Source organism: Alosa pseudoharengus, unplaced genomic scaffold, assembly GCF_046254945.1.
Source record: "Alosa pseudoharengus isolate Yale_2024_CS ecotype anadromous, Long Island Sound unplaced genomic scaffold, YU_APseudo_1.1 YU_APseudo_1.1_scf_1, whole genome shotgun sequence".
Taxonomy (NCBI): domain Eukaryota; kingdom Metazoa; phylum Chordata; class Actinopteri; order Clupeiformes; family Clupeidae; genus Alosa; species Alosa pseudoharengus.
The window spans coordinates 50,830,613-50,844,984 of record NW_027468564.1 but is presented as its reverse complement, the minus strand read 5'-3'; the positions used below and the strand labels follow the sequence as shown (position 1 = coordinate 50,844,984).

At 42.4% G+C, this 14,372-nt stretch overlaps 1 protein-coding gene across 1 annotated transcript; it reads right to left on the bottom strand.

The window, feature by feature from the left end:
- Window positions 1–38: 38 nt before the first annotated feature.
- LOC143132030 (acyl-CoA dehydrogenase family member 11) lies at window positions 39–14,372 on the bottom strand. Its single transcript, XM_076291455.1, has 15 exons — window positions 14,319–14,372; window positions 8,576–8,855; window positions 8,096–8,319; window positions 7,666–7,765; window positions 6,659–6,776; window positions 6,087–6,229; window positions 5,290–5,439; window positions 3,470–3,564; window positions 3,270–3,369; window positions 2,931–3,071; window positions 2,370–2,462; window positions 2,143–2,250; window positions 996–1,167; window positions 722–788; window positions 39–580 (listed from the first exon to the last, which is right to left on the bottom strand). The coding sequence occupies exons 2-15, from the start codon at window positions 8,834–8,836 to the stop codon at window positions 463–465; spliced, it is 1,890 nt and encodes a 629-aa protein (XP_076147570.1). The 5' UTR covers window positions 8,837–8,855; window positions 14,319–14,372; the 3' UTR covers window positions 39–462.

Here is a 14,372-nt window from a genome sequence, read left to right as displayed (position 1 = left end):
TTAAATGAAATGTAATGAATGAGAATATTATATGTATTCTAAAAATACGTTTATTTGCTTGATTAGTTTATTATCAAGATTTGAACAATACATACTTTACTCATATGATAAAATAAAGTGCAATGGTTTACATTCAATATTTACAATTTGAAAACAAACAAACAAACAAACAAACATTAAAATGACAATACAATACATGACCAAATCCATTAGTTGTGTGATCATAGTTCTCAATTCTACATCTACACAGAAAAAAAAACAAAAAAAACTTTCTTTACATTTAACAAGTGTTAAGGGAATTTCAGCCACAAAAAGCCATTACTGGGGAAATGGCAACTAGAATTCCTTAGGCACTTCTTGAGTTTTTTTTTAAAAGGCACATTCCAAAGTTGCAGTTTGAAAATTCCACCCAGATAAGAGCACTTCACTCCACATCACCAAGCTCAGCAAGTCAACATGTCCTCATTCTTCCAGGCTGCTGCCCTCAAAGACCAGGGCTGAGTCCATTTCTCCAGTCTTGGAGTCGTAGTTGCCTCCGACATCCTTTGTAACTACTGGGCACAGATCCTGTTCACACCATCTGTAAATTACACAAGGACAATTGGGCCAATTGTTTCAAAACAATGCTTATAAATAAAGCAAGTTGTGTTTCCTGAATACAGTTTGCATTTCTGAAATAAAGGTGATAAAATGCATTGCTAATGAAGCACTGTGGTCTTACCTCAGGGCAGCATAAACATCAGCCCGAGATGCTCCATCCCAGTTGGCATGGTCTACAAGCAGTGCACCTGAGAGAGGTACAGAGGAGACTATGAGACAGTGAAATCCTATTCTCCAACCTCTAACATTTATGCTGAAATTACTCTGTAAAAAAATATTTAGCAGGATTTACTGTGATATTATGGAATTCTGTCTGTGGAAACATTAGTATAAAGATACACACTACTTTGTTGGACAAATACATAGCTTTGCCTTGTGCAAATGATGTCCATTACCCATATAGACGCGTGCCAAGGTGTAGGCCAGATCTCGAGCTGCCATCTCCATGATGCCGGGCGGTCTTCGTACAGCTGAGCGCATGAACTCCCCCAGCCTGGAGAGGGCGCTGTTCACGGCCCCTACAGCAGGCTGGAGGGTATGACCAGCTTCTACAGCTAAGGTCTTCATCTACAGAGGGGAAAAGGTTTACAACTAGGGGTCCCAGCAGTCCTCCCATAATACATACATTGGTGGTCAAAAGTTTGTGGTCACTTAGAAATTTCCATTCCACTCCATTACAGACAGAATACAAGCTGAGATCAGCTGCATTGCTTTTTTTAATCAGGGCAGCAGTTTTCAGATTACATTATGTGCTTACATAATTGCAAAAGGGTTCTCCAACATTTTCTCAGTTAGCCTTTTTTAAAATTATTTCAGATTAGTAAAACAGAATATGCCTTTGGAACATTGGATGAATGGTTGCTGATAATGGACAATGTATATATTGCATTAAAGATCAGCCATTTCTTTTTACAACAGTCATTTACAACATTAATGATGATGATAAACAAGGACATTTCTAAGTGACTCCAAACTTTTGAACGGTAGTGTATAACTGACTCACTAGACATAATAGAGATAATAGTTCACATACTTGAGCCACTTTCAATAAAGAAATGGTGTTTTAGATACACCCAGTAGACGTGTATTTCTTACTCTAATGGTGCAAGATTAAAGCAACACCAAAGATTTTTGTGTACCTTAAAATAATGTTTCCAAAACAACAGGGTGACAGGGTGAACGGCACTTCTGCATTCACTTCGCAGCCCTCTATCGGCTATAACCGCACTATGTAAGTTTGCCAGATCGGGTAGCGGATCTGTAGTTCGATGGAATGAAACATAAGAAACTACAAATTTGACTTGCGTTTGATGTCGCAATACATCGTACTTTCATAAATCATGCAACATATTCTACCTTGTCTGTGGACATTGTTATTTGCAAAGCTGGTGCTGGATAAACAAATAGCGTGCATGCGACAAAGGGAAAGTTCTTTGGTGTTGCTTTAAGACAATGGCCAAAGTTCGGACAACACACCTGGCCTTCTGACCTTAAATTACTCAACAATGACTGAAGCGTTCAGACTTGTCCTACTTGTCCTACCTTCACGTCAGCGAAAAACGAGTCCAAAACCTGCCCCGAGCTTTTGGAGATGCAGCGCAGCACATCCAGGGCCAGAATGTTAGTCGTCCCCTCCCAAATGCTCAAGACCTGAAGTAGAGACCAGAAGTATGTTTCAAAACCCAATGTAAATCAGGCAAGTCACAAGTCAATTATGTCAGTCTATGTAAAAAACAATTTAGGCAATTTGATGTGTTCTTCAGCTCTACCTGTGCATCCCTTAGCATTCTGGGTAATCCTGTGTCTTCAATGTAGCCTTGACCCCCAAAGCACTCCAAACCCTCCGAGACTACAGCCACAGCCTGAGAGCAGAATACTTATGAAAAGCATTGCATTGGAGACTAGCCTTTTTTTTACACAGAAGAATTTTCTTATTTTTGCTCTCATCATTGCTCTTTTGTTCTCATCTGAGTAGCAAAATAATTAGACTGCAACACCAGATAAAAAAAATAGATGATATGATTTTGTATTACAGTGATTATATGTCTGGATTTTCACACCATCTGTAAATATAACAGCATCACTGTTTTTGGTGTGTGTTGCTCTCTTGGCCTGGGCCCACTTGAAAAAGAGAAAACATTCTATTCCCTGGTTAAATAAAGGTAAATAAATAAATAAATGGTATTAATTTGTGAAAGACCACATGCATAATAGAGTCTATGTCCCCACAGCAGTGGGTGAGCGGAGGAGTGTTGTGTGTTTGTGTGTGTGTGTGTGTGTGTGTGTGTGTGTGTGTGTGTGTGTGTGTGTGTGGGTGGGGGGTTACTGGCCTGTTTCCCCGTGTAGAGCTTGGCCACGGTGGTGAGCAGCCGGAGCAGATGGAGATCCATGTCGGAGGCCTTGGCGCTCTCCTCCCTCCCCAGCAGGCGGCACACCTCCATCATGAGCAGGAACGCCGCGCGCGTCTCCACCTGCACCAACCGCACGCGGAGGGGGGGGGGGTTTACACCGGAATATACCCACATTATGGACTTGTTTTTATAGAACTAATAATTAAACAGTTGGTTTGTATAAGTACAAATTACAAGTTACAATGTCATTGCAAGACAAAGGCATATTAATAATAGAATATTTATAACAAGTTTAAAGTGAAGATACTTGGGACTCACCTCCATCCTTGCCATAGTTTGCACATGCAAAGGATGGTCCTTCAAGAACTTTCCAAAAACAAACCGTTTGGTAGCATACTCTCGGCTCATTTGAATTACCCTGAAGGAGATTTCAAAAAGTCCAGTCAGTCAGATTGCTTTGAAAATGAATGTACGTATGTCAGCAAATACATGACAAATAAACGTTACAGAATTCGTACCGTCTCATTGAGGCCACAGCAGATACAGTGTTGTGGATCCGCGTGAGGGTTAGCATGTTAGCAATGGAAGCCACCCCTCTTCCTTCCACTGAAATCTTGAGGGGGAAATAGCATTTTGCATTAATGCAACAGGAACCACCTGCTACTTCCTGAGTTGTGTTTTACAGGCAGCTAGTTTTGGTGTCTTCTTCAGATTCCTTTTGACGCCATGTGGTCATCTGGAGGATCGTTTAGCACACCTGTCAAAGGTTCTTTATCATCCGTCTCTGCGCCTGTCGTTCTCATGAGACACACGTGCATATTGTGCAATACACCCCTGTGCCAGATGTGCCAGATGTGAGTACACCCCTGTGCAATATCACAAAATGTTAAATGATTCAAAATTATATCACATATGTTTTGCCCTGAAGAGCTGTTCAGAGCTGATGGAGCATGTCTGGTTACCACGACTACAGTGATGCATAGTCCCAACAGTGAAGCAAGGAGGAGGGACTGTTATGATAGGGGAATGTAAAGGCGTGTAATGTGCTGGAGAGATGACCTTTGCTGGCTCCATGATAACCTGGTCAAATATGTTGCCCAACTTGAATCCAATACCTTTGTGGTATTTAAAGGAAAAAGGTAAATCAATACAACCTGCCTTCAGTAAAGAGCAGCTGAAAAACTGTTTTTTTTTCTGAAGAATAGCTGACTAGTTGTGTCCTCCTACCTCTGCCTGTGTTTTTATGTGTGTAAAGCTACACTGTTAGTTTCTTTCTTCATTTTACATTAAGAATACCCTACCCTGCAATTACAATACCTTAACCTACCATGCAACTTAGAGGTAATGCAATTGTATGCGTTTCATTTGCCATTTAAGTGATATTGCACAGGGGTGTACTCACTGCTCTCACTTCAGTTACATGCTGTATGAGGTGCACCTCAATTTTATTTCCTTCTACCATATTGTTGGTATAAACATTCCTAAACGCTGACACAATGTCACTGGTACTAATATCAGGATGCATATGAACTCCACATGAATATGAACAGGTCCTCATACTGCAGTGATCTGGTCCTATCCACCTGTGCTGTGTGCACTGCCCAGGTGATCTGGTCCTATCCACCTGTGCTGTGTGTGTGCACTGACCAGGTGTGCTGGTCCTATCCACCTGTGCTGTGTGTGTGCACTGACCAGGTGTGCTGGTCCTATCCACCTGTGCTGTGTGTGTGCACTGACCAGGTGTGCTGGTCCTATCCACCTGTGCTGTGTGCACTGACCAGGTGATCTGGTCCTATCCACCTGTGCTGTGTGTGCACTGACCAGGTGATCTGGTCCTATCCACCTGTGCTGTGAGTGTGCACTGACCAGGTGTGCTGGTCCTATCCACCTGTGCTGTGTGTGTGCACTGACCAGGTGTGCTGGTCCTATCCACCTGTGCTGTGTGTGTGCACTGACCAGGTGTGCTGGTCCTATCCACCTGTGCTGTGTGTGTGCACTATCCACCTGTGCTGTGTGTGTGCACTGACCAGGTGTGCTGGTCCTATCCACCTGTGCTGTGTGCACTGACCAGGTGATCTGGTCCTATCCACCTGTGCTGTGTGTGTGCACTGACCAGGTGTGCTGGTCCTATCCACCTGTTCTGTGTGTGTGCACTGACCAGGTGTGCTGGTCCTATCCACCTATGCTGTGTGTGTGCACTGACCAGGTGTGCTGGTCCTATCCACCTGTGCTGTGAGTGTGCACTGACCAGGTGTGCTGGTCCTATCCACCTATGCTGTGTGTGTGCACTGACCAGGTGATCTGGTCCTATCCACCTGTGCTGTGTGTGTGCACTGACCAGGTGTGCTGGGAGGCCGTGCAGCAGGAGCTCCGCCGTGGGCATCTGTCGCGTGCCCAGCTTCTCTTTCAGCCGCTGGACTTCGATGCCGTTCAGGCTCCCCTGTCCGTCCCGCACCTCCGCGTAAAACAGAGACAGCCCACCGCTGCCCTACATGCAGCGAGAGACGGCGGGGGGGAAATGGCATCTATGAGATGGTACTATAAAAAAGCATAACCACAAAACACGGGAGGACATAGATGTGGCACGTGTTCCATCTGTTATTTTCTACAGTGATCGATCGGTCTATGTTATATTGCAGTAGACCGGTTTGTACTGTAGTTAGTCGTGCACTTCCACACACTTCATCCACAAGGGGGCACCAGCCTCCTTCTATGTTACCTGATGGGCCTATCCAAAGTCACAAGCAAGAACTGATGGCAGACGATTGTTTGGTGCAATGGGGAATGACAGGTTTGTGGTGGACCCTTGCATGTGGATATATTTAAACTAAAGTTTGCCGCACTTTTTTGGTTTTGCTAGTTAGTTTGTAGCTTTGCGTGCGGGCTCTCCATCTTGATGGACACTTGCTTGGGCTGGCCTGGAGGTAGGCTGGTGTCCCTTTTGTCATTCATTCACATAACTTTGTACTGACTGACATATCAGTCACACACGGTTAGGTAAGGGATTTCAGTCTGTCTTGCTCAAAATCCAAACTTTGCAAAAACAGTTCTATTCCTGAAGTGTGTCCCATAGAGTTCAAGTATACCACAAATATCTTATCCAAAAGAGGTAAATCAAAGATAATCAACTCAAACCTGTTTAACTTGTCCATCTTTGTCGGGTATCCGGGCTAGTGTAAGAGTCATATCTGCATCAGTGGCAGATGTGAACCACTTGAAGCCTCGCAGCTTATAAGTCCCATCAGCTTGTGGCCAGGCCACGGTCTCTGTCCCACTAGCTGGCGATGGAAGGTTGGTGAAGATTAATTTTCAGTATTCTTACAAAAATAAACAAAGATTTTTGAGTAGTAGTAGTAGTTTTAGTTTAATATCATATCTGAAGCTATGGTTATATCATGGCAAAAATAAAAGGATATAAATTAGAGAACAGACCAAACAAATAGAAGTACATAGACAAACATTTCTGAGACAGGATATCTCACAGGCAACAGATTAAAAGAGTGCACAGTGACACATTTCAGATTTTTTTTCCAAGTATGTGATTTTGAATGCTATTAACTAAGCTAGTAGCGTTGGCTTTCAGTCCGTCTTGTGCGTCTCTCTCTAACATGGGTAAATATAGCTAAGAATAATAAGTAGCCTAATAGTAAGAATAGCAAAATTCCTAAAACTCTAACAGATCGAGGCTTGACAAAATGTTCACCTACCGACATCAGAACCCCCCTTGCGCTCGGTCATCCACTGACCCGAGGTCCAAAAACGCTTGGGGTCACGAGAAGTCAATCTCCGAAACGCCTCCTCCACTGAAGAGGCCCCACCTAATGACTGAATGACAACCAACATGCAACATGCATGAATAGCAAACACAAGCACAATCAATGCCTCTGTCCTACAACCATTATTACAGCAATGACAGCTAGACGGCAGCAAAGCCCTTTATCCTTTCAAAACACAACAGAAGCTTTTCACAGTTTTCACATAAGTTTTCTCCATAGATGCAGACATCCCAACCTGCAAAAAGTCATTTCAGGGAGGTATCAGGGAGGGTAAAAAAAAAACTTTAGCCTACTTAAGATTAATATATAATGTATATTCAGTACACTAAATAAAGAAGGCCTAGGCTATAGATAGAAATTGTGAAAATATGTAGATTTTGGTAGTTTGGTCTTTTCATGTTGGCAACTAGCCATCTAGTAGGCTATAGGCCTGAATAACCAGCCATGGGCAATGCTAAAGTCACTGTTACAAACAGTGCAGCGTGCAAGACTAGGCCTATCATTATTTTTTACTTTTATGAGACAAGGGTAGCCTACACTTTGAAATGGGTCTTACATTTTCCTTTTTTGAGGCACTGACTCTGCTATGACGCACCTGTTCCTATACACTTAACTGATTTATTAAGTTCAGGAGAAAAGAGATAAAAGCCCGCCTACACTGAAAACTGGTTGATTTAGCGAAACAGGCCAATCAGGAGGCTCTCTGTCTTGGATGCACTCAGGCACACACGCACCACCGCTCTCTCTCTTTCCCGTCATGTGCGCGCTACACTCAGATGCACACGCGGTCTCGCATGCATGCTCTTGATCCCTCACTCTAGATTCCGGGAGATTTTATCTCATTTAAAGGCGTCAGGGAGCCGCTATCAATATGCGGGGGACTCCAGGAACTTCCGGGAGACTTGTGATGTTTGTAGATGTGCACCATAGATTCAGACCTCGATGACTTTGGCTGCTCCATCGGTCATGGCCAGAGGGCAGGTGTACAGACCAGCTGAGGGAGCGTAGAGGAAGATCTTAGCCATCTGGTACACCCGGCTGCAAGGAATGTCAATAACAAAGAACACGATAACTCAGCTGTGTCTGGCTGTCATTTAGTCATGCACTATAATAACAAAGATGAAAGAGGAAGTCGGATTAGGTTGGCAGTGACCTGACCTGTGCCAAGCAAACAAAAGTCATAAGATTTACCAACACTATGAGAATAGACTGTCAAGTCAAAGTAACTGTGAAGTCACATTTAACGTGATTTTACATAATGCCTGTTGAAAAGCCCCAGTCATAGACAGAATATATCTATCTATCTATCATACATACCATCTGCTTAGCAAATTAAAAACAAACAATACTTCCTACCGCCTCGCTCACCTCCACTCTCCATAGCATCTCTCGTAGCCGGCGGCGACCAGGCCCTCCTCGGCGGAGATCTCCTTCATGCGGGTCCAGGCTGGACAGGTGAGGATGTGGTCCACCCGGCGACCCCAGGCATCAAAGTGCTTAAGACGCGGAGGGTTCTCCTCACACTCTAGACCCAGAGCATCGATCTCCTGCACCAGGCGCTCCCCAAATCTTGTCAAGTCCTCCTCCACGTCCTGAGAAATACAAGCGGCACCAAAATTAATAGTTGTTATATTGTACTGACATGACTAACATTACCAAGACATCTCATTTCCTTCATCACTGGTCTAAACACATGTCTATTATGATCTGCTAGTTCACATGTCTATTATGATTTGTCACAAGTTCATCAGTAGGCTACAACAACTGTGCAGAAAACATTAACACAAATGAAAATATTTCAGTTGTCAAGCTAGACCTGTAATTGTGCAGGCTGTTCAAATGACCTACTCGTGAAGGTAAATGTCGCCGCAGGTAAGTCCGCAGTAAGGCATCTTCCAAGAAGGGGTTCTTCAGGAGAGGCTTGTCCTGAAAAAACGTTCCAATGGATGAGCGCGAGAACACCGGACCCTCAGGCAGCTCGACAGGCTGCTCCCAGGAGCTGGTTCGGCTCTGCTGGAGGTCACTGCTGCAGGACAGCGGCCGACTCAATAGGAACCAGGCCCGGTTACTGGTGCTCACGACTTGTCGGCCAAGCCAAAGGAGGGCCATGAGATATCAGGGAGATAGCCTGTAAAAACATTGAAAAATACCTGAGACCTGAGATATATCAAAGTCGTTGTCTATATAGTTACTGAAGAGGCTATCATCTTCAAATCACTAGTGGAGGCCTATACTGTAGTGGCATCTCAGTGACATGTTAGCAAGGATATCAAAAATGATTACTACATATCCATTAAGTTTTGGTTATTGTTGCAAAAGAGCTTTGAGTAGGCCTAACAAAAAAACAAAAACAAATTCCAGACGGTGTGTGTGGGGAGCATAGGCCAGTGCGGTAAAATTAGATTCAGATTGGATATTCAGCAGACATTCGGCTGAGTTGATTTTACTGTTACAAACATGCATTGTTAGTTGTGTCCCAAGATCTCTATGAGAGCGATAAAATGATGTGACCTATTTCCTGACACATTTGACACGCTGAAATATTGGCATGTGAAAACTGTTGAATAGAGAAGTAGGACTTTTACTATGAAAAACCAACTGCTGTGAAAGATATTCCATAACAATAGGTTCTTAATAACATATGTGGTGTGTTTCTACATTTTTGTGTTAGCGTGTTATTACAAGTAAAATATTACATATGGTCCCAAACACTAAATGAAGTTGTATTTCCAAAAAATATGGACTGTTATACAAAGAGCTCCAAAAGAGGGTTAGAATGGAGTGATTTATTGAGCAACAAGTGCGCCACAGTCTGAAATATTGGCATTGGAAAATTATGTCAATGTTTGTGTAGAGAAATAGGACTTTTACTTTAAAAACCAACTGCTGTGAAAGGTAGTCTATAGCAATAGTTTCTTTATAACATTTGCAGTGTGTTTCTACTGCTTTGCGTTAGCATGTTATTACAAGTGAAATATTTCAAGTGGCCCCCAAACACAAAATGAAGTCTTATTTCCAAAAAAATATGGGCTGTAATACGAAGAGCTGCAGAACAGGGTTCAAATGGTGTGAATTATTTGGCCACAAGTGCACCACAGCCTGAAATATTGGCATGGGAATATTGTATGCATTGTTGAATAGAGAAGAAGGACTATTATTTTGACAAACCAACTGCTGTGAAAGGTAGTCTACGACAATAGATTGTTAATAACGCTTGCGGCAAGCTTGTACTGTTTTGCGTTAGCGTGTTATTACAAGTGAAATGTTACAAGTGGCCCCCAAGCAGCAAATTAAGTCTTATTTAAAAAAAATATGGGCTGTGATACGAAAAGCTACAGAAGAGGGTTCGAATGGTGTGAATTATTTGGCCACAAGTGCACCACAGCCTGAAATATTGGCATGGGAATATTGTGTGCATTGTTGAATACAGCAGTAGGACTATTATTTTGAAAAACCAACTGCTGTGAAAGGTAGTCTACGGCAATAGATCGTTTATAATGCTTGCGGCGAGCTTGTACTGTTTTGCGTTAGCGTGTTATTACAAGTGAAATGTTACAAGTGGCCCCCAAACACCAAATGAAGTAATTATTTCCAAAAATATGGGCTGTGATACGAAGACCTTCAGAAGAGGGCTAATGTAGTGTAATTTATTTGGCCACAATTGCGCCACACCCTGAAATATTGGCATGGGAAAATTACGTCAATTGTTTGTATAGAGATGTAGGACTTTTATTTTGAAAAAATAACTGCTGTGAAAGGTAGTCCATACCAATAGATTCTTTATAATGTTTGCGGTGTGCTTCTACTGTTTTGCGTTAGCAAGTTATTACAAGTGAAATGTTACAAGTGTCACCCAAACACAAAATTAAGTCTTCCAAATTTCCAAAAAATATGGGCTGTGATATGAAGAGCTGCAGAAGAGGGTTCGAATGGTGTGCATTATTTGGCCACAAGTGGCGAATAGAGAAGAAGGACTATTATTTTGAAAAACCAACTGCTGTGAAAGGTAGTCCAGAGCAATAGGTTGTGTATAACGTTTGCGGCGTGCTTCTACTGTTTTGCGTTAGCATGTTATTACAAGTGAAATATTGTGGCTTCAAAATACCAAATGAGGTCTTCTTTTCACCAAATGTGGGCTGGAGACCTCTGTAAATGGGATTTAATTGTGTGATTTATAAGCCTAGAATCTTAGATGTGTGCGACACACGATTAACAAGCAACGTTGTAACAGTAAATCAACTCAGTCGAATGTCTGCCGAATATCCAAAATCATTCTAATTTTACCGCACTGTATAGGCCTACACTTAAATATTAAGGAGATGGTAGACCTCGCTCCGGCTGGCCTAGTTCAGTCGACGGCAATTTGACAGGTTGTATTGTTGTGAGCTAAGATGGGGTTTTTTTATAGACGAGAGTCAATTTCAATTTTAATTTATTGATGTTTATAGTGTAATATCACCATTGCCATGGTCTCAAAACACTTAGACAATTAAAAATTAAGAGAAAACTAATTATAAAATTAAAATTGTATAGTGGAATAAAACAACTGCATTAAAAACATGAACGAATAAATAAGTAAAACAAAACATACAATAAACAACAATAAAAACTGTAAGAGACAGTAAAGACAGGACATCCCCTGGAGCAATAAAGCAGCAGAGTCCGTGAGACAAGGGTGATCAAAGGGCTAGTGGTTGACCAAAATGTTGGGAAAAAAGAAAGGTTTTTAGTCTGGATTTAAAACAGTCCACAGAGCCCGATTCTCTGATATGTAAAGGGAGGCTATTCCAGAGGGTAGGTGCACGGTACGCAAATGACCTGTGTCCAGCTGATTTCTTCTTTACGGAAGGAACAATCAGATGGCCAGCACTCATAGAGCGCAGAGCACGTGATGGTGTGTAGGGCTTAAGGAGCTCGCTCAGGTAAACAGGTGCAAGATTACGCAAGGCTTTGTATGTTAAAAGAAGGATTTTAAAATCGGATCTGGCTTGTATTGGCAGCCAGTGAAGAGAAGCTAGGACTGGTGTAATGTGGCTGTATTTCTTCACTTTCATTAAGACTCTAGCAGCAGTGTTCTGGACAAGTTGGAGACTCCGTGTTGTACTTGCTGGGAGGCCAGAGAATAAGGCATTGCAATAATCAAGTCTTGACGACACAAACGCATAATTCAATGTTTCGGCATCACGGAGAGACAACATGGATCTAATTTTAGTAATATTGCCTAGATGGTAGAAAGCGGATCGAGTGACCGCTTTGATATGGGGCTGAAAAGTAAGGTTAGAATCAAATGTAACACCAAGGTTTTTAACAGTTAGGCTCTCAGAGATAATGCAGTTGTCAATATTTACAGACAGATCATCCGGCAGGTTATTACTCCTAGTTGGTCTCACTATGAGCAGCTCAGTTTTGTCAGCATTTAACAATAGGAAGTTCATACACATCCATTTCTTAATCTCAATCAGACATGTTTGTAATTTCAATTGTTTAGAATTGTCATTTTGCAGCACAGGAACATACAGTTGAGTATCATCAGCATAACAGTGAAAGTTCACACCAAACTTGCTAATTATGGTGCCTAGTGGTAGCATATAAATGGAAAAAAGCATAGGGCCAAGTACAGACCCCTGAGGTACACCACATTTTACATCACACTGTTCAGAGTTGGTGTTGTTGAAGGTTACACACTGGGTTCTGTTTGATAGATAAGAATAAAACCAAGAGAGGACTGACCCTTTGATTCCAATGAGATTCTCAAGACGCCTAAGAAGTATACTATGATCAATCATGTCAAAGGCTGCACTCAGGTCAAGAAGAAGCAGGAGAGACACTTGGCCAGCATCACTTGCAAGCAATAAGTCATTAGTGACTAGTCAAAGCCGTCTCTGTGGAGTGAACAGCTCGGAATCCAGACTGAAATTTCTCAAATAGAGAATTCTATCTAATAGAGATAAGTGGGCCGTGAGTTGTTCCCCAACAGCCCTCTCAAGAACTTTAGACATGAAGGGCAGGTTGGATACGGGTCTGTAGTTCTGCAGGATTTCTGGGTCCATGTTTGGCTTTTTGAGCAGTGGTTTAATTACTGCTGACTTAAAGGCCTTTGGAACAATGCCAAGAGTGAGTGACTTATTAATAATGAGGTGATAAGCACTACTTAGGACAGGGAGCAACTTTTTACACAAAGCAGATGGTATTGGGTCCAACTGACAGGTTGTAGGCTTTGATATTTTTACTATATTTGTAAAGGCATCCAAAGAGACGGATTCAAACTGAGAGAAAACACAGTCGGGATGCAGAGCTAATTCATCAATATCTGTAGTGTCTGAGACATCTGTAATAGTGTCAATTTTTAATCAAATCAATTTTTGACATAAAAAAGGTCATGAACTCGTCAGCAGTGAATTCTGTGCTAGAGACGGGGGCATATGATCTTGTGAGTTTGCTGACAGTATCAAACAGAAACCTAGGGTTGTTTTTGTTAGAGTTAATCAGGTTTGAGAAATATGTTGCTCTTGTAGCAAAAATGGGAGTCTTTATACTTTTTAAAACTAGCTGCCCAGGCCGACCGGTCAGTTTCAAGTCTTGACACTGGCCATTTGCGCTCCAACTTTCTGCAGGTCCTTTTCAGCGCACGAGTGTTTGTTGTAATCATGGCACTGATTTTGTGCGAGTGCGCTTTCGTGACGTCAGGGGAGCAGCGCAATCGATCGCCTGGATCAGTGCAGTGTTTAGATTATCTAACTCATCAAGAGATGATATCTTTGAACAACAGGATATAATGTCAGGCAGCCGCTCGGCTAATAAACGCTTGGCGTTATTGTCAATGCGGCGAGAGTTATGGATATCGGGGCGATGATCCTTCCATGTGAACAGGGACAGTAGCCTAAAGGAGACGCATGCATGATCCGATACAGGGACAGGTTCTACTGATAGAGCGTTTACATCAATCCCTCTTGTAAGGACAAGGTCAAGTGTGTTACCGTGGGTGTGGATGGGGTCCTTCACATAATCGAGACATGTTATTAAATCGAGAAAGTCCATGGCTTTACGATCTGAGGGATTATTAACATGGAAGTTAAAATCTCCTAGTAGCAGGACTTTGTCATATTTGACCACTGTCATGGAGACCAACTCTGAAAACTCTGAGAGAAAGTCAGGGTTATGTATATTATGTTAAAGAGTACGTAATCGCTATCCTATTCGTGCACACGTAATGTAGCAACTGAGCTGAGCTGATGTCCTTTGCTGGAAGGTTGCGTTGCATTCCGCTCGAGAAGCTCCAGCTTGCAGAACGACGGGCTGATTGTGGGCTGAGCTCAACTTTGCTAAGTAGGTGAACGTGGATGCAACAGTGTGTTTGTCTAGCAATACGCGATCAGAGGTGAACTGAGCTAAACAGGTTGCATGAGTAATGCCCGAGTGCTGCCAGGTAGGATCTATCTATTAATCGTTCAACACATAACAATTCAGCAATTTACTCAAATCGTTGCCTGGTCATAGAGAACTGTTGTCCACACTGTTTTCATAAGCTATAAAGTTCCAAGGCCGTCAAACTGTTGCAAAAAAAAAAACGTTCTCAAACAGCACAACTTACCCGGTCAGTCTTTTGTTTACAGTCAGATGCAACACTTCAATCCAGAAGATAGAG

What these genes read in the sequence shown, in the direction of transcription:
- LOC143132030 (XM_076291455.1), bottom strand. Translation starts at nt 8,836, where the DNA reads ATGGCCCTCCTTTGGCTTGGCCGACAAGTCGTGAGCACCAGTAACCGG. An exon ending in GCTGTGGCCTCAATGAGACG is followed by an intron (nt 3,370 to 3,469) that starts GTACGAATTCTG and finishes AATCTCCTTCAG; the next exon opens with GGTAATTCAAATGAGCCGAG. An exon ending in GAATGCTAAGGGATGCACAG is followed by an intron (nt 2,251 to 2,369) that starts GTAGAGCTGAAG and finishes TCTCTACTTCAG; the next exon opens with GTCTTGAGCATTTGGGAGGG.